Source organism: Leopardus geoffroyi, chromosome B2, assembly GCF_018350155.1.
Source record: "Leopardus geoffroyi isolate Oge1 chromosome B2, O.geoffroyi_Oge1_pat1.0, whole genome shotgun sequence".
Taxonomy (NCBI): Eukaryota; Metazoa; Chordata; class Mammalia; order Carnivora; family Felidae; genus Leopardus; species Leopardus geoffroyi.
This window is the reverse complement of record NC_059332.1, coordinates 120,601,106-120,626,278: the sequence shown is the minus strand read 5'-3', so window position 1 is coordinate 120,626,278 and position 25,173 is coordinate 120,601,106. Positions and strand designations below refer to the sequence as shown.

Sequence of the window (25,173 nt, the reverse complement as noted above, 5' to 3'; positions counted from 1 at the left end):
AGCCTGCTTCAGACGTGTGTCTCCCTCTCTCTCTGCCCCTCCCCTGCTCGTGCTCTGTCTCCCTCTCTCTCAAAAATAAACATTAAAAAAAAATTAAAAAATAAATATCCACCCCTTTTAAAAAAAAAAACCCACAAAAAACAAAAAAGCAAAACAAAACAAGCAAAAAAAACAAAAAAAAAACAAAAAAAAAAACAAACCCAAATTTGCAAAGGGAAAAATGGACTGAACCGTTTCACTACATATTTCAACATCTGTGTTGATGCCTAGATAGTCTGAATTTAAGCTTACAGATACTTAACCAGATTCTCACTTTGGAATGTTTTTGTAATACTGTGTTATTTCATGAATGCTACCTTTTAGAAATCTGAAGGGAATAAAAAGGGCAAGTATTATATTCAGAGCGCTAATTACTAAATAATGAGCAACAAATTCAATGATAAAGAAACGTAAGAGCCTGCCTGCCACTCCACAGCTCAACAGACGTATCGAAGTACTTTTCCCTACTAAGGTATTTTGGAGAAGTTTTAAGAACTGTCATTAGATGTCCTTCTGTGTCATTATGCAATCCGCGGAAGGTGTGCATATTAGGTCCACAAGCGTACAATGGTATAGACAAGAAGTGTGCGTGTATGTGTGTGTATTGTGTGCAGGTATGTCCACGCACATATGCAATCCCCTCTCCCAAGAATATAATCCCCACCCCCCCTCCCGAGAATCATACGGATAATTTTGAAAAGAATGTGTTTGGGGCCACAGTCCTGTAACAAAAGCATCAAGTCCTATCACATCCAGTGGGAATGTGCGCAGGTCATCCTGCGGTAGTGGGGAGCCCCCAGCTCTTCCCTCTCCCACCCTTACGTCACTGTGGTTACAGTTCAAAGGTCAGCAAAAGCCATAGTCCTTGCCATTCTCCCCACACACACCGTGGCGCTGCGGCTGCCTGTGTCTGTCCAAATTCTGAGTTTCTGACATTAGAGAGACGCGTGCAAGAAAAGACCCTCAGTCCGAGCCGCTTATTCCTAGGTAGGCTGAGTCCTGGATTCCGCCACATTTCAATCAGGTCAAGTCACAAGTCCCCAGGGCGAGCTGTGCAGACTGGGAAGGTAACGGCCACCTCCCGTGGAATGTTTACCACGTGTCGACCCCTGAACACAGTACCAGCTAATTTAGTCTTCTTGACAACGGAAGAGGAAACCGGTTCTCTGGCGCAAAAGAGGATATGAAATTTAGTTGTTAGTAGGGAAGGGAATGGCATTTGAACTCCGACCATCTAGAAGTCTGCTGGCTCTGATGTTATTTTCTAAGAGGGTGTTAGAACCAAGTAGGGGAACTCGAGCCGCGCCCCTCAGTTTAATTCCAAAACCAAACCTGACCCTAGGAACCACTGCAAATTCTCTCTCTTCACTCTTACCCAAAGGGGTTGGAAGCGATTCGAATTTATGCCCACTGAGTAAGAAAAAGTCTACAATTTAATGTGAAAGGGGCCCATGCACAATGAGGTGGGTTTGGATCCAAATCACAACTTAGAGCATCTCCGAAGTATTTTTAAAATAACACTGCCACGAGGAAAGGGAACAAACAGTACTTTGTACACTATACTATTACCTTTGACTTCACTCTAACAGAGTTTTCAACATGATGTTCAGGGCACCAACTCGGAGTCTATTTTCATGGGGTTTGCTAAATAAAAGCACAGACTGTTTACGCAAGGGGGCTCGCACAGAGTTTTCTAACCAGTATCTGGATCAGTTTATATTTTAGTAAAGATGTTGTTTTGTACACAGTATGTCCTAGGTATGTTTCACTTTTATATGAAACTCTTTTAAATAGAGGATACATAAGCACACACACACAAAAAAAAAAACCCACTTGGAAATAAATAGGTAAATATGCTGCTATTCTGATGTGCAAATTCAGTAACATAAAAATCAAGCTACGTCAGAGAATAAGGCAAGGAATCCTTATGAATATTTCAGTATTATGAAATTTGAAATACTAGTCCTCATTTTTTTCAGATCTAACTGCCTAATTATTCCTTCCATGTTTTCCCAGTAATTATATAAAACCTCCTCTTATTTTCTCTTATTTAATTTGTTTATACTCTAGCAGAACTTGATACACTGACATTAAACAATTATCTTCCCATCAAAACTATTTTAGGAAAACTACTCTGGAAATCACACAGGCATGTGCCAATTTATCCATGTAATGTGGAGGAGAAAAATGGTGTTAACATTGTTTTAAGTCAGGAAACTACTTTTAAAACCAGAAAAATACAAAAGTATCATCATTTAATGGGAACTTTGTTTCATGTCACAGCATAGGCTCCTGCCAGGATTCTATGCTATATAACTACTTATATTTTGATTTTCCACAGATGTAGTCAAAGTTGACAACATTCTTCTGTGAATCATTAGAGAATATTTTCACTGAAAACATATTCTTGATTTAAAACATAAGTGGCCTCATTTGACTCTTTTTTTTTTCTCAACAGCTCTATCAACCTGTTTTTAACTCCCTAACTTTCCCCACCTTTCTGCACCTCGCACCACCATCTTGATCTCGTGAACTAACCAGATAATGAATAATATTGAATTTCCCGTAATAACCGTCTCGTAATAACCGTCTTCTCGAAAGAGGGAGAAAAACATACCCAAGTACGGGTTTAGCCAAAGTAATCTCTTTCTGTCCCCACTGCTTCACTAGAAGGAATTGACACTTGTCCCAAATTACAATAAAAAAGAATACATTATAACATAAATATGCTTGGTCTGACACTGGAAAGAATTGAACGTGTATAAATTATGCATAGAAAATCCACCAGCAAAGCAAACGGATTCTCTCAGATACTGACCTGGATTTAGCATGACCTGGTGCGGGCACGAGCCGCCCCGAGCTGGCGTTGCTCTGAACAGAACAGCGAAACACTGCAGACCTTGGAAGCACACATTTAGCCAAAAGACAAATAACCGTGTAGTTATGTTATACCTTATAGTTGCTTAACTGACTATCATCCGCGCGCTTTGCGATTCATCTTTAAACAAATCCAATCCTCCTGCATCATATACCAAGTGCATCAGCGAAAATGACCCGGTGCAGATTTCCTGTTTGTGCACATTTCATCGGTTGCGGTTGAGGACAAGATTTTACTAAATATGATTCTGTACTGAAAACTGGCTTTTCTTCTTCTTTTTCAAAGAGGCTGTATCAGAACATTTTTTTAGGGAACTGACCTTTCTCATTCTGTGGTCAATTTACCTCCCCAAATGTCCTCACTTTTAGTGAAATGCTGGACTCTACTGATTTAGAACCTTCCCAAAGTTTTCAAACAAACCTTCTATAGCATGCATGCAAAGGGAGAAGTTTTAGAACAGAACTTTGAAATAAGAAACACATGTCAGCCTGAGAAGTTCTAACTCGTACTATCAGCCATATCAAAAAGAAAGGCCAACTGGGTAAAAGTAGCATGAAGAAAAAAAGCAGCAGCTGAAAAAATCAGACTCCCTGAATATGAGGAGGTGGAAATCCGGCTTCATAGGTGCTCAGCTAGAGTTCGACCAACAGATCCGGCTTCAATTTGGATATGAACATTCACTTTAACGAAGTCTACTGCGCAAAATTTCTGTTCCCATAAGAAAAGGAGTAAGACTATTCATAAAGCAGAAAAGACTCAAAGGACTCCAAGTAAACTGGTCTCAACAACCCCTTCACCCTTACCATACACACAGAATCAATTCACATGGATTGTAAAACCAGTTTGGTCACTCCTGGAATTACAGAGATGGGAAGGAGGCATTCCTTTGCTATTCATCTGATTCTTAACCTGAAGACAAGGCCTACATTTTGCACTGTCCTCTCTTTTTTCCAACTTTAATTAGCAGCCACTCAGCTGCTTTCATTAAACGGACCTCAAGGCACGAACCTAGGGGAAAGGACACAGAAAAGTATGCAGTGTGAGAAATCTGGGAGCCCGTCATCTATGCAAGGGAAATAAATCAATTCTAAAGGCGTTCTGGCTCCTGTTCAAAGTACTGGTAAGTGATAGATCAAGAAGAGGATATTGATATTTAAAAGCCAACAGTTTCTAAGATTCTTCAATAATCACTAATTCTCACTGCATGAAAAAGAAAAAAAAAAGCTTTTCCATGAAGTAAAATTCAGCCTTAGGAAAATTCCTGTGCTCTGGTATTAAGAATTTGTCAAACGGAATGCGGTGGACAGACTAAAGACGGAATGAAAAGACTAAAAAGGCGCTGGACATTTAAGAATTTTGGAAATAATTCTGAAACTGCACATTACTCAACCTCCACCGTCAGGAAAGTTCCTTGAATTCTGGCTGTCGAGTTTATTGACTCTGTCTAAGCAGCATCAACAATCAAATGATGTTACTGGGATACTGACCTTGAGTTGTTTTTCCCAGGTATTGATGGGTTGTGCTTTGCTGCCTACACTCTCACATGGATGCCCTTGTTCCAATGTCAAGTGTCTGTGAGAGCCATTCTGGGGTTAACTTTCAGAGGCTATAGATGAGAGTGCTTTTTCCAGCAGAGCTGAGCAACTTATTCTGGGCCCTGGGAAGGCTGGCTTCACTAGCACTGTTTTCTAAGCCCTGTGTTTCTCAAACTTCTCTTAGTCTACAAGACATATGAACTTTTAAGATACCCAGTAGCCCCCTCTGACGGTGATCAGACATCCGCTGGGTCCCTGGAAACTGTCTGAAAATATACCAGCGAATCTGGGGTTCTCACTGCAACTGGGACTGCCACCTAGAGTTGGAAGAAGTCAGGTTAGGACAGTCCTGTGAAGTGTGGAGCAGTCCTGCATAACAAAGAATGGACTCCTCCAAATCTCCCCTGGAGAAATACTGGTGGGTCAGCCACGCTTCCAGCCACGTTGCACACGTACACCTCATGTTTCCTCCACACCATGGTCCCCATCGGTGCTTCTCTTTGTAAGAAAACCTAGGATACTTACTACCCCAAGAGCACGTACGTAACGTGTCTGAGAATATGTCAGGTCGGTGTCTGAGCGACAGCAGCCTGTTTTGTGTCCCCCCTCACTGTCAGACGCCACGGTCCCTTCTAAAGCCATCATCCTTCACTATGACAGCTGCTACGTGGAGGGAGTGGTGCAGCCACCTTGACATTCTTCCAAACCACACTCATCATCCTTCCCTAGGCAACGAGCATGATATCTCACATTCCCTTTCATTGGGACTCTGGATATTCCATCAGAAGAACAACAGAAAGTGAGAGCATGGGCAACATAGGGGAGATAAACAAAGGATTATGTCACTTCATTTAATAAGACCGTGTACGTTCTTGAAAAGACAGTATTATTTTGGAGAGGTGTGGAATTGCCATAAGTGGATCCCGTGGCAGAATGCAACAGAGGAGCTCCCGATTTGAGTTGAGGCTGTAAAAACAGAACAATTATTTCCCAGTGACCTTTGGCTTCAAGAAGCATTTTCACATATTGTGCTGCTTTAAGGCTAAAAGTGCAAGGCCCCTCACAAAAGCCATCCTAAGAAAGGAAAGAGAGGAAGACAGAGAGAAAGGGGAAGGAGAGAAGGAGGGAGGGACGGAAAAGGAGAGAGTGATTGTTACGTTTCTACCTCAGAAAGTCTGGTAAGGGCGTGATCATTTAATTCGAGTAACTGTAAAACCTATCGTGCAAACTGGGATTTTCTTGAAAGCAAAGAATCTCTAACCAGTTCCAGAGGGACACTGGGACAGCAGATGTAAGCTGGAACTGTACTTGGCAGGCTAGGATAGAGTCATCCTACTTGGTCCCGAAAGCTTAGAGGTCTCTCTTAAACCTGACCTTGTTTACAAATGATATTTGAGCCTTATTAATTATTCTGTGGCATACTGTAGTGAGAATAATATAGGTAAAGGCATGAGGAACTTTCCACGCACAAAAAATGTAATAACTTAGCTGCTCATTCATTCATTCATTCATTCATTCATTCATTCGTATAATAAGTATTTATTGCTTTCCTACTACGTGCAGGTACTATGCTAGGTACCTGAACTGAATTGAAAAAAAAAATCCCTAAATGATTCAGGCATTGATTTGTCCTTATCAACGTGAAAAAGCAATATTTCTACAAAACTCCAGCTATCAAGAACCTTCAAGAAATGATCATTAGGGTTCAGCCAAGTTGTCCGGGTGGCTGAGATGTGCGTCGTCTTAAGCAACAGCACATCCAAATATAGAAGCTCTTGTATAGAAATAATTCCACCACGTGTTATGATGCTACACGTAATTTATCTTCTCCTGAGAGAATCAAAGGGATCAGAACTAATGAGAATGATTATACAGTACTAAGGCAAGCAACTTTGAACTTTGAAGATACCCAGTAGCCCCCTCTGACCGTGATCAGACATCCGCTGGGAACTGCTCAAGAACACAGGGCTTCTAGTGTTACTACCACAGCAGCCCACATGACTAGACATTTTGCATGCTTACATTTATGTTTTATTATTTTTGTTTCTTTTTAATTGTTAGACTGTCATTTGTCAATATTCCAGTGATAACATACCCACGAGGACAATACGGCATGATCCCCACTTACAGATGAGACAATCTGAGGCACAGAGAAATGAAGCAGTTTGCTCAAGGTCAAACACCTGGGATTTGAACTCATCCGGTCTGCCATGTTTGCCCACGCTCGCATGTAAGCAACGCCCACATCTACCTTAATAAGCTATGAACTTGAAAGCTCTGCAATTACGTAAGAGACAAATATGCCCTGAGACAGCATCTGAGAAAAGCGAGCATGTGAGTTTGGGGGAATCAAGTCTATGACACCTAGATCTGTCGTCAGGCAAAGATAGCTGTTTCTTTCTCTGTAGTTCGCATATATGCCTGTGCAAGTGAAGGGTGTCAGACGACTCAGTTTGCCAAGTTTACTGAGCCTTGGAAATTAATTATAATGAAAATGAAAGCGTTTTTTTATAATAGAGTCTCACATATATTTTTTTCCAGTTATTCTTAGGTCGATATTTTCTCATTAGAGATTTAGATTTTTAAGAGCGATAAAGTATTTTAGTGATGTAAACTTGAAGAATAAAAAGGCAGTTTTTTAGTACAGTAAGCATGCCAGAAAGACATCAAGTATCAGGTGATAGAAATTTATAAAACACATGAACAAAGAATCCATTCATCTATTGGCTTATTGCAAAGCAAATCGGCACACTGTAGGTTGCTAAGACAACAGGGATGTGATGATTAACTGTGAGATAATGAGCAGAATCTCCATGTCTTTATGAATCAAGTTTTTGGAATCTAAGCCCTCATCTCTCTCTACATATGTATATAGCTAAAATCTTAGGAGTATTACTTTTAAAAAATGCCTTCAGACTTTGGAGCTCTGCTGGCGAAGGAGTCTGAAGCCTTCTGATCAGGACACAGCCCTTGTCTTGGCAAGATGCGTGTGGTGTGGCAAAAAGAGGTGTTCCCGGCAGGCCATCAAGCCCATCGTGTGGCAGTGATGCATGAGTTGCCTGTCAGAGATTATCATCCATAGGCCAGGAGAAAAAAAAATATTTACAACTGATTTATTAAAATTCTTAATAAATATTTTCAAATACAGGAAATAACAGAACTTGCAGCTTTTCTAGGATGTTGCCACTTCAAATTTGAAACTCTGGGCTCACTCCCTTTTAGCCACAAGGCCCTCCCCACTGTTGCTTGGACATACCAGGCAGGGCTCTGCATTGGCTTCTCCCCAAGGGAATGCACTCCCCCGGCCCTATTCGTGGTTTAGTACCAGTGCTTTTAAGCCTTTGCTTAAATGTTGCCCAATTTAAAACGAGAACCTCTCAGACTCTGTTTCATTCCCTAGTACTTCTCATCTCCTGAAATAATCCTTCATCACGTATGCTCCTGTTTGGTTCACCAAAGTATCTCAAGCACTCAGACCTGTGCCCGACACATAGATGATGCTCGATCAATAGTAACTTTAAGGGCAAGAGTAAGTGTTGCTCTAAGTGAATTACTGAGAAGAAAACTGTAAGATCTGGTTTCTTGCCGCCTTCGGTTGGCCCAACTTGCAGAGGACCCTCCAAAAATTTCCATTTTCTACTCAGCTGAGTCAAGAACTTTGCACTGAAAATATACCAAGTCCAGGATAACGGTAAGGATTTATGTAGCTCAGGAGCCCCATCAGCCAACATGGCATCCCATCAGCCAACATGGCATCCCATCGGCCAACATGGCATATCTCAGAGGCCACCATGGCCCCCGACCATAATGATTTTGATGATCACTCTGAGGCTCCTCGGGTCCTCTGGATAAAAAGACGCTAAACTAATGCTACTTTATGTGATGTGTTACTCTGACCAAATTAATTCAGAGCAGCTCACGGTCTCCAGAAAGACTGTTTCATATTATTAACCAGAAAGACTTCAGAAGAACTCCGTTTACTGTAAGACAGGCTGACCAGGAACACAGCCATCCTCTGGAATTCATCACTAATACATGTGGGGAAATCAAGCGTCTCCTCATCTTCAGAGAATAATGCAAGCTGTCAGGAAGAAGCCAGATCCCTCCCACTGCCACCACGCCTGTTTCAAGCCAAATCTATTATTTCATGCTTTACAATATGTGTATTTTTCTTAAGATAAATAAATAATACATGATGTGGAAATATGGAAACTGTGTTTAAACCATAGGGGGAAAAAAAAACTTGCATAATGCCATCTAAAAATAACACTATTTGCTCAACGTCTCTCAGGCCTTTTCAGTAAGTCTCATGGCGGGGCACCTGGGTGGCTCAGTCGGTTAAGTGTCCGACTTCGGCTCAGGTCATGATCTCGCGGTTCGTGAGTTCGAGCCCTGAGTCGGGCTCTGTGCTGACAGCTCGGAGCCTGAAGCCTGCTTTGGATTCTGTGTCACATTCCCTCTCTGCCCCTCCCCCACTTGTGTTCTGCCTCTCTCTGTCTCTCAAAAATAAATACATGTAAAAAAAAAAAAAAAAAAGTAAGTCCCATGGCTACCAGCCTCCCTGCCTCCAGGCACCTGTGCAATGGCTGCTCCGTCATCACAAGTACAACTGAATCACGTTATTACCTGATCAGCAACCCACCAGTGACCTCCCAATCAATATCTGTAAATTTCAAATTTTGGGGCTCGAAGTTATGGATCACTCGTTGTATTTCTTTGAGTTTGTTTGAGAGTTGGCTTCTTAAAAAACGTAAGACCAAACCTGTATCCTCATTTTGGCCAATTTTTCTTCAGAAGGATAAATAATTTGAACTGTGGCATGAAGTGCATTCATCAGACAATCATTTAACAACTGGAGGAGATGGAGAAAGCAATTTCCAGTTGCACTGGCATCTGAGAGCAGAAGAGAAGGACCGGGTGCACTGAATAGCAATTGGTCAGCTTGGGGAAGGGGGACAGGAGGGTCAAGAACTACAAGAAGGCTTTTCAGAAAGAGGTGAACGGAGCTCCTCTTACTCTGAAGCTTGGCTGCCACTCAGCTTAAAGCTCTGTCACACAATCTCTTCTTTGCTGACCACAGTTTATAGATGTCCGACCTATGAAATCAAGCTCCAAGTCTCCATCCGAGTGAAAAGGATAACCACTGAGTTATATCTCATGAGGGAGGGAGACAGTGAATAAAAGCTGGGTTTTATGAAACTTTAGGACTCGGGGAAGGGGTGCTGGATAAAACAGACCTGGGTAGGGGTGCCTGGGTGGCTCATTGGTGGAATGTCCAACTCTTGATTTTGGCTCAGGCCATGATCTCAAGGTTCATGACATCAAGCCCTGTGTTGGGCTGTGTGCTAACAGCATGGAGACTTCTTGGGATTCTCTCTCTCCCTGTCTCTCTGCCCCTTTCCCTCCTCACTCTCTCTCTCTCTCTCTCAAAATAAATAAACTTTTTTTTTTAAGAAAAGGAATGATACCATTCCTTTCCCCAGAAATTTGGAGCTGAGATAAAGAAAAAGAGAGAGAAATTCTAGTCTAGAAATTTTACCTATAGAGGTAAAAATTATATCAGGAGCACTGTGACATGGGCATTTTCCTCCTACTGTGGGACCTTGAGAGAAAATAAGGCCAATCAGCCAATATTCATCAAGAGGTAAAGACATCAAGTAGCAAAGAGGCCAGGACCTGGGTGAATAAGAAATGATCAGGAAGGTGGGCCCTACTCTGCTCGCACATCTTGCAAAATCCAGCAAACCTTCTAACCGTCTCTTCTCACGTTCTCTCAGATTAATATCAAAACCACAAAGTAACAAAAAAACAAATTTCCTCCTTTGTGCTTAAACTGCCTCATAGTAGTGGCTACAACCAATGAATCCTAACTAAAAAAAAAAAAAAAAAGAAAAACACCAAAAAACCTAGGAATCCAAGCTGGCAATTATCTACCTATTTTCCAATCTCATCAACTATGTCCCACATGCATCAATTGGGACTACTCACCACCTATAAAAAATCCCTGTCAGTTTCAGTTCCTAGTCCTTTCCTGTATATCACTGGACTCTCTTTTCCCCGTTTCTTCAAATCTTATCTATTCTTTGACATTCCACCACAGCCCTTAATCTTCCCTGAAACTCTTCATGGGCATTCTGGTCCCCAGTGCTCAGTGTCCAAGGTGCATTCTGGTGGCACCATTTTCCTCTAACTCTCTTGTGAAATGAGCTCACCTGTAAAACTACCAAGCAAGTAGTCCCCTATGATGGATGCTTTCAGCATCCACATAGTACCCAACAATCTTGTATTCCTCTAAAAGCCATGTAGGAAACGAGGACAGGAGAAGGGAAAAAATGAAAATCACAGTATATGTAACCGGTTTATTTTTTCAGGAATGTACTTTCCAAGACCCACGGTAGATTCGTGTGTTCTTATGTTACTTTGCTATTAAAGGAAGAATATAAAATAGGACTAAATGAATATCTAGCAGATTAGACTAAGGGCAACAGGGCAGCAGGTAACAGGTAATCCCAGTAATCCCTGGCCTCTTACAGACAGCAATTAGGTAGGAACACGTATGTCTTCATTTTTACCTCATGCACACAATTCTATTATGAAGATGATCTGTTCATGCTTCTGTGTATATTTTGAATGCCTACTAAATACCGTTTGACTGATCAATGAACAGGGTAATGCCATGTGGTAAATGTCATCAAGAAGGGCTCATCTGACAGCTTGGCAGAACAGAAAGGCAAGGTCTTTAGGGAAACGAGAGAGCCACATGGAAATGCATTGTATTAATTCAGGGATGAGGTGAGGGTAGCTTGAACTTTCACAGCCGCAGTAGGAAGGGCAGGATAAAGAGATTCCAAACACAGCCGAGGAAAATTAAACACAACTTGATGACCAACAGGACTTGGGAAAGGAAAGAGAGAAAGAGGTCAGAGATTACTCTACAGTCCTGAGGCAGGATACAACTGAGAGAATTATCACAGGAAAGAAACGATCCTGGGGGAGATAGTGTAATCATCATCGTATTTTGTAAGAGCAGTTTGAGATGGAGAGCGTCCCTAATAAAACTGAATTAGGGATTTGTGGCTACCAGAGATGTTCCAGGAGAGATTACTAGCTAGATTTGCATATTCGGAAGTTACTATTCACTAAACAGGTACATACTAACCTGGTACCTGCTAAGCACTGTGCTACATAATGATATAATAGGGAACAGCAAAAAGTAGATGTGACCCTGACCTTGTAGAGCTTATAGTACAGTGAATGAAGCCAACGTTAATCAAATGAGGTGCCCCTGAAGGAGAAGCACATGGGGCCATGCAGCCACACGACAATGGGTCCAGACCACTGGCTCACCGGGGAAGGTCAGAGATCCTACGAAGGATTAGCTGAGATTAAGTAGGTGAGCAAAGCTGGGAGGGGGAGCATAGCACAAATGGGGAAAGAGCGGTCCCAGCCTCTGTGGAAGGACAATGGCATCTGTGAGCCCAGACCCTTCCACCACGGGAAGCTGGCCTGAAACCAAAGCTAGAGAAAAGCAGTGGCCAGAGCATGCTAGGCATGGTGGGCCATGTCAAGAGTCATGAACAAAAATTACATGAGAGAAACATGAAATGAGAAGTAAGCAAAAAAGATCATGAGCCAGACCTAGGGATCCTAAGACATAAAGCCAAAGCTAAAAAGCACATAAGTGCGTGTGAATGAAGTATCGACAGTGAGGCCCTTCTTCCCTTTACTTGCAGCCTAGCCTTCTCCGTTATCTTGTTCGATTTTAAAGACATACTAAGACACTGTTCTGTGAGTACCAATGTGTAAGGGCCTTTCACATACATTTTTTTTTACTCTCATTTACTCATTTAATCTTGGAAGGTAATTAATTCTGGAGGGGAAACAAACGGAACAATTAACAAGTATAGAGCTACACAAGGGTAGAGCTGTACTGGCCAACGAAGGTACATCACCAGGGGTTCCCATGAACTATAGGAAAAGGCTGATCTGAAACCTGTATGACAGGGCACTTAGAAAACAATAACCTAAGTTTTGAGACTGCTCTTTAAATCTTTGATTATCACTAACTGATATCAGGGATTTAGTGGATACCTTACATAATCATCTGAGGAGACTAGCTCAACGGCTACCGTGACCGAAAGGGTCAAGATATCTCGATACTGAGGATATGACTAACTGCAAAACAGAACACACACTTCATTCTTGTTCAGAATCCCAGCTCTTTCCACCTCTGTAGGAATCTGTCAACACACACCAGAGAAGGCAAACGGACTCAGAAAACCTCCAATAAATGCTGGCCAAAATAATAAAGAAACCACAGAGGCATCCTCATGAGGCTGGGCTTTCAAATGAGGCAGAATGGTTGCACAATTGGAAAGAAAGAGTTTGAGCTACGGCATGACGCCGGTTAACTATGTATCCATGGAGTTCCAGGTTCTTTCTCTCCAAATCCCCAGACATGTGAACTAAATCACACTATCTCAGCATATGCATCAATCATCTGTCATCTACAGGGCAAGTATACCTTCTGATTTGAAAGAGGTGGTTGTAGAAGGAATTAATACAAAGTAACTTTGTAGTGTGATTATTAATTTTCTGGGTTCTATAGTCCAAAAGATAGTATTTGCTAGCAATGTAACTAAGTCCATGAAATGGTTACATGAACGCGGACTGAATAGCTTAGACTGTGCTACTGAGAGAAGCTGTGTACTAGTACGTAATCCTGAGATTTGCAAGTTAGAGAAGAGGCAACCTGGTAGTGATGGAGTTTGATGCTTCTTAGAGACACAATATTGGGCTAGATGGGTCTCTGATCTGACACAGTGAAATACAAATGTGTGTTTTCACAAAGGGGCCCTCAGCTTTCACTGTTATGAAAAAAAACACAGCATTTAATTTTTTGACGTGAAATTCTACGCCAGTAAACATTTCAGGCTTCTGGAAGCATTACAATAATCGTTTTACCAGCAAACAAATATGTAAAACATAATGCCTTAAGTATAACATTGTTAAATCATAATTATTTACACAACATGAATTAGTAGCATTTGTAAAGATTTTCTACATAGACACTGAATAGATCAAATTCCTGAGGCTCATTGAAACATTGGAGAGTAAGCTGAGATTCATTCCGGGGCTTCATTCAAAGCTTGAGAGTCATTCTGTCTTTCTGTGATCATTGTCAAGTCAGTAGAGACTAGGGCAAGTCACAGCACCCAACGGAGGCTTTGCTGATGTCAGGAAGCCCAATTTCCCAGCAAACCAAACTGCTCAACCTTTGAAGGAGGGAAGAGTCCACCCCTCACCATTACCCACTGAATCCTTTCATTTTATTCTTCACATGGAAAACCTAGCATCTTAGCTCACAGTTACCATGAGCACTGTCCATATTTTACTACTCTCCCTTGTATTTCCCTACTATAATCTGCTGGTCGTAGATACTGTGGCCGGGATGAGAGGAAGCAGTAACAGGAAAAGAATGGAGATGTTTCCTGGAAGTCACTTCACACAGCCAATTTCACTAAAATGCTTCATTTCCATTCACTCCATAATGAGTAGCAGAAGTAGAAAACAAAACTGCCGGATTTGAGTTTTATTTCCTGTCTACACTCTTGGGTCTCTTCCTGGTGAAAATGCTGCATTCATTTTTAGTGACCCAAACAGGAAGAAAGGGAAAGGGAAACCAAATCCCACCAAAGAATGTCACCAAAGAAATCATTCGGGTATCACGGGGACTATTTTAACATACAGGCATATTTGCATATAAGATATTTGCCAAGAACAAAATTAAAGGATGAAATAAATGATTTCCTCACCTCTTATGAGAGGGAACTGAAAGTAGAAAGTTAAAAATATGCGAGACTTACAGAAACTTCTAGTAACTTCTCCTGTCCAGAAGTTATTCATTATTGCACAATTCAATAAGATCCATGTATTTCCAGTGAAGACTCAAATGAGGCACAAAACTACACAAATAAATTCACCACCCATACAGGGGGAAAAAATCAACACAAAAATGATATTTCAATTTACTTTTTAGGATAGTCTATCTAGTAACAGACAATTTTAGGTTTAGATAAAGTATATGAAAAATACAGATTTTTGTTTTCAATGGTATCCATTTTATGGTTAACATTAGTTTTAGGAACAAAAGCCGATGATACTATTACATGATTAGCAACAAAGAGGAAAGCCAAAAAAAAAAAAAAAAAAAAAAAGGAAAAAAAAAAAGAAATGTCCATTTTTCTATGAAGCACATCATATGACTTTCCATACGACATCAAATTCAATATCGCTTTATGAACCTTAGAAAATGCAGTCCCTAATATCTGACTTTTAATATATACATATAATGTTATTTCTAAGATGTTCTTACCTTACTTACATAGGTTGGTAAAGTCTCTTTTTCCCCATCTACACAGTCACATCTGCAGCCCAAACATTTCTTTCCAAAAGAGGAATTAAGGCCAAGCAAGACAAAGAATTTGCTGATACACATATGTCACCCTAAGAATTTTCCTTACAAAGTCTCCACACCCAATTTAATTACTTCCCTACTGTAAAAACACTTTCCATCTACATTTATTCTAATCTTTTCATATCCAAAACCAACACACTATAAAGCTAGCTAAATAAATGAATTATATTAGCTTTACGTTCCAAGTGAGGCAGCACTTTATAAGGCAGCGGGTCTCCAGCTTGCATGCATTTTATGCTGATGCAGTATTTCACTTGGAGCTCAGTTCTTTACTTTAGATTTGTTTACAGTAGAATTATCTAGCCCGAGGCTTTAAATCGCAATCTGCATCAAGCAATCTCTCTCTCCTTTCTCTCAGTCTCTCTCTGTTTCTCTGTCTCTTTCTCTCTCTCACACATACACACAGGAGAGGGAGAGACAGAAAGAGAATACAGAAAGGTTTGTGGTTCCTAATAAGCACAGAAGAATGTAGTCATATATGTATATTGCTAAAACAACGCTGCCTAGTGTCTGTAATAAAGACATTTTGGTATGTGTGTGTGGGGGTTTTAATAGGTGATAAAAAGTGAACTTCAGTACATGTATATAATAAATACTATTTTTGGCATTCTTGGATTTGTTGACTATTCAGTAAGTTACTGTAGCCTGTGCAGAATGATATTTTGCATATTTTTATTCTCTTGGTGTTCCATCACTGCATTAACTAAGTGCCAGTTTTGGTACTCCAATACCTCATACCCACGAATAAATACAGAATTCAAGAATAGTCATGTCTATATGTTACAGACGTTTCTAGGGTGTGGAAATTGTCTCCTGCGCCAGAAGTTAGGAGAGGAGACCAGTCAAGATCAAAATGTGTAGGCAACCTTGAACCAGTAAATAATCCTCAGTCATCTTGAAGGTCTTTCCATTTGGTATTTTAGTAAGTAAGGACTGTTTGTTTGATTTTCATGTTAAAAGCTTTCCAGTCATTAGATACTGATTTGCCTAATTTTACCTATTTATATTACAAATCGGGAAACTTTTTTTTTTTAATTTTTTTTTTTTCAACGTTTATTCATTTTTGGGACAGAGAGAGACAGAGCATGAACGGGGGAGGGGCAGAGAGAGAGGGAGACACAGAATCGGAAACAGGCTCCAGGCTCTGAGCCATCAGCCCAGAGCCCGACGCGGGGCTCGAACTCACGGACCGCGAGATCGTGACCTGGATGAAGTCGGACACTTAACCGACTGCGCCACCCAGGCGCCCCTCAAATCGGGAAACTTTTTAGAAGGAGCTAATTTGTGCCAACCACTTCCTTGTTTCCAGGAAGTACAGATAGCTTTCAATTAATATATATCATACATTATATTTTATATGCTAATATAATAATTATATTATAAAATAATATAATATATGTAAATAGTGTTTTAAAAATAACCCTTATTTACCTTAAAAACAATATTGTACTTTTAAGGCCTTATAAGCCAGGATTTGACAGATTAAAAAAAAAAAAAAAAAGAATGATCTAATTCTGGTTTAAATACACTGAGCTACAAATTCTGTTTTTCCTCTATGTTACTGAAAACAATTGTGAAGAAAGTCAGTTTGGTGGCTTTCTGCTTATTTAAAACTTATCTTAGCATAACACGAGGTCCAAAAATCCTGAGTGGACTTATGGGTAAAACATTTTAATATGAAATATTAAGAAGGATGATGATATTGCTGTTTTTTTCCTACTAAGCCTTAAGATCAGCTTTGCAAAAATTATCTAATTACTTAAATAACAAGCCCTAGGTAGGTCACTCAGGAAGGTCAGCAAAATGACTAGAAAGGAAATGCTCACAAGGAGTTGAGTTTGGGCCTTTCTCTCTCTCCATGAGCCCTGGAATTACGCTGCTCTGTAGGAAAAACTGGAATGGTTCATCCATTTCTTCAGGCTCCAACCAGGTAAAACTCTTTGGTTATATTTTGATCCCTAATTATAAAGGACAAAGGTCAAAATGCCAAAGAACACATGTCAAAAAGTCCTCTATCCTGTTATGTACTCTTGATGGTCCAGAAGAAAAGACCGTTTATAACCATTTTAACATAACAGGTCTAGGAATTAATTCTGGGAATATCACACTGCATAAAACAGAGGTAGTGTTACTCAAACTGAAAAGGTACCGTACATAATATATACTGGTTCTCCAAAGGATATACGGTGGCCATTAACTTTTTACCTAGATCTGTCCTGCTGTATTAGAGCAATAAAATCACTACTTACATCATGCATTGAAGCAAGTAGGACAAAATAAATGAGACCCATCTCACCATTAAATACAAATTTCTTGACGCAATAAGCTAGTTTATATCATCAATATCGTATTCTGGATATGTTTATTATTGTAATGGTACCTACAATACTTTTCTTTCTCCATTTAACATTCAAGCCTGGATTTGAAGTGAACACGTGTAGGCCTGAAAACATCTGTTGGGTATCTGAACCAAACACACAGACAATTACACGGTGCTAAATTCCTGTAGGCAATGGTCTGAGCACTTTGTTGCACCATTTCTACAGGCTCCAAATAACCAAAAAGAGAATGCCAAGTCGATTTTGATTTTTCCAATTTGAGAGCATTCTCAAAATCTAGCAGTGTTTTATTGAAAAAAAATATTGTAGTTCTACTGGTAAACACGGATTTTTTAAAGCTGTGGAATCTCTGGAAGAATTTCAGATGTGAAAATACATTATAAGAAAAGATAAGAAAGAAAAAGGAAGCTGAACTCAAATAATGAATGTGAAGGGACAGTGTTTTCCAGTGTTTCTAGAGCCGTCTCTACTATTGTTCTTTAAAGGTGACTTCAGGGGCGCCTGGGTGGCGCAGTCGGTTAAGCGTCCGACTTCAGCCAGGTCACGATCTCGCGGTCCGTGGGTTCGAGCCCCGCATCAGGCTCTGGGCTGATGGCTCAGAGCCTGGAGCCTGTTTCCGATTCTGTGTCTCCCTCTCTCTCTGCCCCTCCCCCGTTCATGCTCTGTCTCTCTCTGTCCCCCCAAAAATAAATAAAAACGATGGAAAAAAAAAATTAAAGGTGACTTCAATCAGAATCCTTTTTATTCATGTTACGATTAATGGTACCCTTGCCAATATGAAATGTAGCTTGCATAAAGAAAAGTTCTTTGGACCTCAATGCTTCAAATCACAGTTGCATCTGGAGTATAACATCTGACTAGTTCTCCAAAATTGCCATTTCCCTTAGTGGAGTCTTGACTTCTATCTTACAGTACCTGGAATTCTGAGGTTCTGAAGCATCTGATTCTGTGCACGTTTTCTTTACCTGTAAGAAAAGAAAAGAGCGCGAGTTATTTTCCTGTGAAAATACAACTTCCCCGCTCAGGTTCGCACACTTGTTAAAGTGGACACAGCCCTGCCCACCAAGATCTCCATAAAAGAATCTCCACGTTTTACAAGGGCAGCATGCGGGGCTAAATAGTGTAGTTCATTATTATGCCATGATCAGCTGCCAACGGCACTTCCCTCGACTCCGTAAGTATGTAAAATGTTCAGTCAAAATGGCTTGGGACTAGCTTAACTAGGAACAAAGAAACCAAAGAACCAGGTTTCCCACTTAGGAACAAGAAAGCCATACTGTTCTCAATTCACTGAGAAATGTTTTTCCAATTGATATCACTTCTGTCCCCTACCACAGTGCACAATAATAAACACCAGGTTCTGGGGGCAAAGTATGGTGTTAGCTAAAACATTCACATATTAATTTTCATTTTCTCAATCCGGTGGCTGTATGTTTTCTATATTTCTCAGCATATCAATTAAGTTCCAGCATTGCTCACAGACTTCTCACATATAGTTGCAGTATATTTTGCAGGCTATATTTCAACTTTGCGGTTTTTAGCCGACAAAAGGTAAAGAACGAAAATGACTTTTGCTTCCAGGACTTGCTACCCATTTCTGGACAACAGTGGGTGCTACATTCTCTAAAAGAAGGTAAAGCAAAAATCCATGGTCTTTCATAATTTAACTTCAAGCACAGATATTTTATTCAACTACTATGGACTTCACGGTATATTATATGCAAAGTAGACTCTATTTCAAAAATTTTTTTGCTTTCATTGCTAAGCCAAGGCATTTTCATGATCTGGGAAATCAATTCTTTTTCTTGCTTGATTAACCACGCTCTCTTTTGCATCCTGCGTACACATTTACACAATATGAAACTAAAAGGGTTGAGCAAAGAGGTTATCCTTCCTTTCCTATCATATAACATTTTCTATGCTCTTGACATGGAACTCAGCACCATGAGGTAAAGAAATGCTTTCAAGATTAATTAAAGAAGAGTTAAAAAAAAGGAATACTTTTCTTAAAATATAAAATTTACTATGAAACCCACATAAAGTCTTATGTCCACTAAAACTTGTCGAAACAATTTTTTTTTTTAAAGGGAAGGCCACCAGAACAAAAAAACCTTTATTTCCCACTGGTTCCTTCCCATGATTCCTCACCAGAAACTACACGAGTTGTCCAGGGAGTATGCAGAAATCACCTCAAAGTCAATGTTATTTTCCTCAAGACTATGCTGACTGGACTTTGCACCTGGCTGAAGAAGTTCCAGACCATCCTAGCGAACTACACATACACTCCCGAGAGTCAGAACCAGATGACTTCCTGTAGTTTAATAAACAAAGAATTTTTTTTAATACCCATGGCTTTATAAGACCGCGTTCTCCAAATAATTAACCATACAGTTCTGACGTTTTAATTTTTTTTTTTCAACGTTTATTTATTTTTGGGACAGAGAGAGACAGAGCATGAACGGGGGAGGGGCAGCGAGAGAGGGAGACACAGAATCTGAAACAGGCTCCAGGCTCTGAGCCGTCAGCCCAGAGCCTGACTCGGGGCTCGAACTCACGGACCGCGAGATCATGACCCGGCTGAAGTCGGACGCTTAACCGACTGCGCCACCCAGGCGCCCCAGTTCTGATGTTTTAAAATTTATCCTCAAAGTGGTAATTATAACGGCAGGGAACACATCTACTGATTACTTACTATCTAGTACTCACTGAGTCTCAGATTCAGAGCTAACAATACATATGTGATGAAAGACTGAAGTACATACAGACGGTCTTTGTCAATACATAACTGTTACAGCTGTAAATTCCACAAAGTGATTTTTTTTTTTTCAGGTTTCATTCATTTGTTCCTGGTCAAATGGGGGAAGAGTTAATACTTAGAATCCTGCCGTGTGAAATGTCTATGCAGTGTTAGGACTGCAGTATGAAAGGTCTACGCGGTGCTATGGGTGCTCAGAGAACAATCTACCCCAGCCAAAGGAAGATGGGGACAGTAACAACGGAAGTGACTTCTCAACTGAGTCCTAAAAGATAACGTCTTCCAAGACTGTTTGGAGAAAGATATTTCAACATCATGGGATATGCCAGAGGCATCCTATTATAAAGACCTTATATATGGCAAAGAATTCAGAATTTAATCTTTGAAATGAACACTTCTAAAAGAATACGTTTTAGAGATGATGTAGAAGATAGTGTGGAAGGGGGACAAGGTGAGGGCTGAAGAGACTAATGCAACAGGAGAGAAAGTTTAAGTTCTATGAAAACAGTGATGGCATTGACCTTGCACATCACTACATCCCTCGCCTTGAGCAGACGCTCCCTGTTATGGTCTGAATGCTTGTGTCCCCCCCACCCAGAATGCATATGTTGAAATCCCAACCCCCTGGGATGAAGTGGGGCCTTTGGGAGGTACTTAGGTCATCAGGGTGGAGCCTTTATGAATGGGATTGATGCTCTCATGAAGGAGACCCCACAGAGCTCCCTAACCTTTCCACCATGTGCGGACAAAGTGAGAAAGCACTGGCTGTGAACCACAAAAGCAGGCTGTCACCACATGACCATGCTAGTACCTTGTTCTTAGACCACCAGCATCCAAAATGGACAGAAATAAATTTCTGTTGTTTATAAACTACCCAGTCTGTGGTATATTTTGTTATGGCAGCTCAAATGGACTCACACACTCCCCAAATCCTGGCTTACTAAGTGGATCACATTCAATCCATTGGTGAGAGATGGTGAAGACCTAAATTAAGAGCCATGAGGACAGAGTTGAGAGGATGTTTCTGGCAGATATTTCTGAGACAGAATTGACAGAATCCGGTTACTGATTGAAGCAAAGTATAAAGAAGAACATGATCTCATCTTTTAACCTGTCCTTGAAAAGACATTTTAATAATGCCAAAGAACAACAAAGATGTTAACTTGTAACTTTTGTTAAATACTTCAAAACCCTGTTATTTCTGAACCGATAGAGAAAAAAGTTAAACGAATCATTAAAAAACTTACGTCTATTGTGTCTTGATCACAGGACTAGGGGGAAAAGAGATAGTTTTATCTAAACATGAACACACTCTCCCATCTGAGAGATCAACAACGCTTCATTAAATGGTGGCTGCTAAAGTAGATATGCTATTGGAGAAAGAATATCCTTACAAAATATATTCTGTCGCCAAGATCACCAATTTAGTTTTGAATTTGTTTCTGAACAAAGTTGAAACAAGGAGGCCAAGAAATGAGGCAGAATTTCATGCCCATTATTTAAATCCAAATCCTAGTTTTCATAAGACACACAAGGAGGTGGGCAAAAACATGCCAAGAAGAAAAAAATGAATAGTGTTAAATGCATTTAATAGGCTGCACTAATGTGAATTTTAACCCTACTTAACATTATGAAAGTACATGCAGAATCAAAGCGAAATGAAAAAAGAATTACAAGTTTATTTTAAGAAAATAACTATTTAGTATGCAATTAACATAAAAAATATCAAAACACTAACTTTTTAGGATGAGTGAATGAATAACAGCTCAAAGTTCTAAATTTTTATTATATATGAGGCACAATGCTTAGCTAGATACTATTTTTCCCCAGTTCATAGAGGATGACACTGAGAACCAGAAAGGTTAACCTGCAAGCAAGCTGTGTAGTAAACTTCAAATTCAGATATATGAAGGCATTTTGATCAGTACGCTAAGAACCTAAAATTCATAAATATACAACCTAAAACGTTTAAAATGAAGTTCAAAACATCTTGCTATTTACAAGTTCAATTTTTACTAATTCATAATAATGATAATCGCTGCCATTTATTAAGCAATTATTTTTTTTTTCTACTCACTACGCTGGACTATGTGTATGTGTAATCTCATTTAATCTATGAAGACAGGTATGATGGGCACATCATTAGTGTTCACAAATGAGAACACGAAGGGCTCAAAGAGGTTAAACCACCTGTCCAATGTCCCACAGCTAGCACTAACAGGGATGGAATTAGAATTGAAGCCTATACATCAAGCCTTTCCCTCTCTCCTAGGCCAGATGTGCCACTTGTTTTTATTACGTGTTTTAAAAACTAAGAGTTGAAACTAACATCCCATGGAAAAATGTTTAAAGAGCCTACTAGTTATCTCTGAAATACGGTAACCGTTGAAGGAATCTTTTAAACTGGACTACTGAAGTTACCTGTTTTTACCAAGCACTGGTAACATTTCAAGTCCATGTATGCGAAGTGAAATGGAGTTTTGAAGAAATTATCCAAATACCGCTAGCATCTAGCCATGTTACCAACACCCCACCCACTGCAAAAAAGGGCTACCGTGAGAAACAACCTTTGTGCTTTTGTTGGTGTTTTTTGTCTGAAATAAACAGGATCTGTTCATTCAACAGAGCTTTCCTGAATGCCTTGGGTATTCTAGGTACCGCTGCAGGCATGGAGATGAACCAGACGTGAGCAGTCCAACAGAGCAGCCACTAGCCACGTGTGGCTTTTTTTTTTAAGTTTATTTATTTTGAGAGACAGAGAGAGAGAAAGAGAGACAGAAAATGTGACCGGGGGTAAGGGGGCAGAGAGAGGGGGAGAGAGAGAATCCTCTGCAGGCGACATGGGGCTTGATTTCATGAACCCGTGAGGTCCTGACCTGAGCTGAAATCAAGAATCAGATGCTTCACCGAGTGAGACACCCAGGCACCCCTATGTGTGGCTATTTAGAACCTGTAAGGAACCTAGTCTAAACTAAGACGTGCTGTAAATATAAAAGGCACACAGGATTTCAAAGAGTTAGCAGGAAAAACATGTAAAATATCTCAATATTTTTTATATTGAGAAATGAAATATTTGAGTTATAAGAGGTTAATAAAATAATTTCCCTTGTTTCTTTTTATTTTTCGAATGCAGCTACTAGAAAATTTAAAATACATATATAGCTTATACCCTATTTCTGTTGAATAAAACTGACTCAGACCAACAAAAACCTGCCTGGTGATCATGCATTCTAATGGGGAAGACGTTCAGTACATCTGTAAACAAGTAAACAAAGAATATATAATGTCAGAGGTAAGTGCCAAGAGAAATTAAGGCAGAATAAAGGAATAGAGAACACTGGCCAATAATATTACCTTAGTTAGAAAATCATAAAAGTAGTTCTAATTCACAATACCATTCATCCTTCAAGTTTTTTAAGGCGGTATGTATATAAGTAACATAAATTGTACTTTTTAAATGAATTATAAAGAATGTAGGATTTGTTGAGAGAGTAATCAATATTGCCAACGTCTGGAAAATACATGTAGAATGTATCACGTATAGAATGTTTTGCATCATGATTATCATATTCAAGTATAAAAATCACCTTAAATTTTTAAACATTTTCTAGCCGCTAGGTGCTTTGCGAAGGTTACAATCTTTTCAAGAGAAACAGAATTAACTCATTTAAAAAAAATTGCACAGAAGAACACGTTTCTTTTATCCTATCCATCATCTTCTAAACAGCTGGAACCAATTATTCCAATTATTTTCTACTTAATCTTGCTATTTATAAATCCTGAAACATTAAAGATAATACAAAAAATAAAACATGGAATAATGGATGATGACATTTTCAAAAGACCTCTTTTGTAACTTCATTTTGTTTGGAAATGAACTTGAATGATTAAGTCTTAGGATATATTATACAGTGATAATAAAGGATCAGTTCGGCAATTATACTCCAATAATTTCATCCAAAGATGAAAATTTCAGAGATGAAAGTTTGCTGATGTAATGAAACTCATTATGCATATTTTTATGGGTGGTATATAAGACAATCTTTATTTCTTCACTGAACTGTGTAGGAAATACAACGTAAATTAGATTTACATGCAGTATGTTTAAGGAAAAAAATGGATTAAAAGACAGAAAAATAAAATTTGTTTTCCAAATGCAAATTATACTATAGATCATTGCATGGAAATTCTTTGTGAACACAGAAAGTGACACAGGATTATTGTCAACCACAAAAATTCAGGTTGCCAACTTTGGTTGTATTTCAAATATAAATACTCTAAATGCAAAAGTGACTTCTGTTCATAAGTAAACAATATTTGTACAAATACTGTAAAGTATCAATGCCGAGAGTCTGTACACTTTATAAAATGTATTTTTTATGACTGGATTGGATAAAGTTGTAAATAGTTGCCTAATAAAGAAGTATAGGTATCTAACCTCACTTCCTTTACATTCTGACTTAGTGAAAATAAGAAGCTTCCTGAAATATCAACTGTTATGTGTCACTTTTCATTATTTTCTAATACTTAGAAGTTGGAATATCTGAATTCCAAATTACATAATGGAATGAAAAAGTATTTTCTTCTAATTATTCCAGCTGTATCCTAGGAATGTAACTTATGTTTTCATTAAACACATTTTATTTATTTTTATTTATTTTTTAATGTTTATTTATTTTTGAGAGAGGGAGAGACAGAGTGTGAGCGGGTGAGGGGCAGAGAGAGAGGGAGACACAGAATCCAAAGCAGGCTCCAGGCTCTGACCTGTTAGCACAGTGCCTGACGTGGGGCTCGAACTCAGGAACTACGAGACCATGACTTGAGCTGAAGTCAGATGCCCAACCAACTGAGCCACCCAGGCGCCTTCATTAAATATATTTTAATTAGATGACCCTTTTCAAAATGTTTAATTTTTTTTATTTAGTTGAACCAGCTGACATTGAGTTTGAAGGGTTTCTTCAGATCATCTTATTCTCAAGTTAGTAGCATTAAATAAACATGAATTAAAATTTGTCCTTTTTTAAATTTTACTCCCGAATGCATCCAGTAACACAACTGACAAAATAGAAAAGTAGGTATATGAATTAACTTTTAAAAATTGAGCCAAAATAATAATAGTTGGAGTATTCAACAAAATATATAATTTTTAC

At 39.4% G+C, this 25,173-nt stretch overlaps 1 protein-coding gene across 14 annotated transcripts in view; it reads right to left on the bottom strand.

Moving 5' to 3' along the window:
• The window catches only part of EYA4 (EYA transcriptional coactivator and phosphatase 4), a 318,929-nt gene that overhangs the window by 115,108 nt on the left and 178,648 nt on the right, over positions 1-25,173 (bottom strand). For all 14 annotated transcript variants that reach the window (XM_045499667.1, XM_045499678.1, XM_045499665.1 and 11 more), the window contains one exon: positions 18,184-18,233. In XM_045499667.1, coding sequence (XP_045355623.1) covers positions 18,184-18,233 — 50 coding nt within the window. The remainder of the gene's footprint in view (positions 1-18,183; positions 18,234-25,173) is intronic.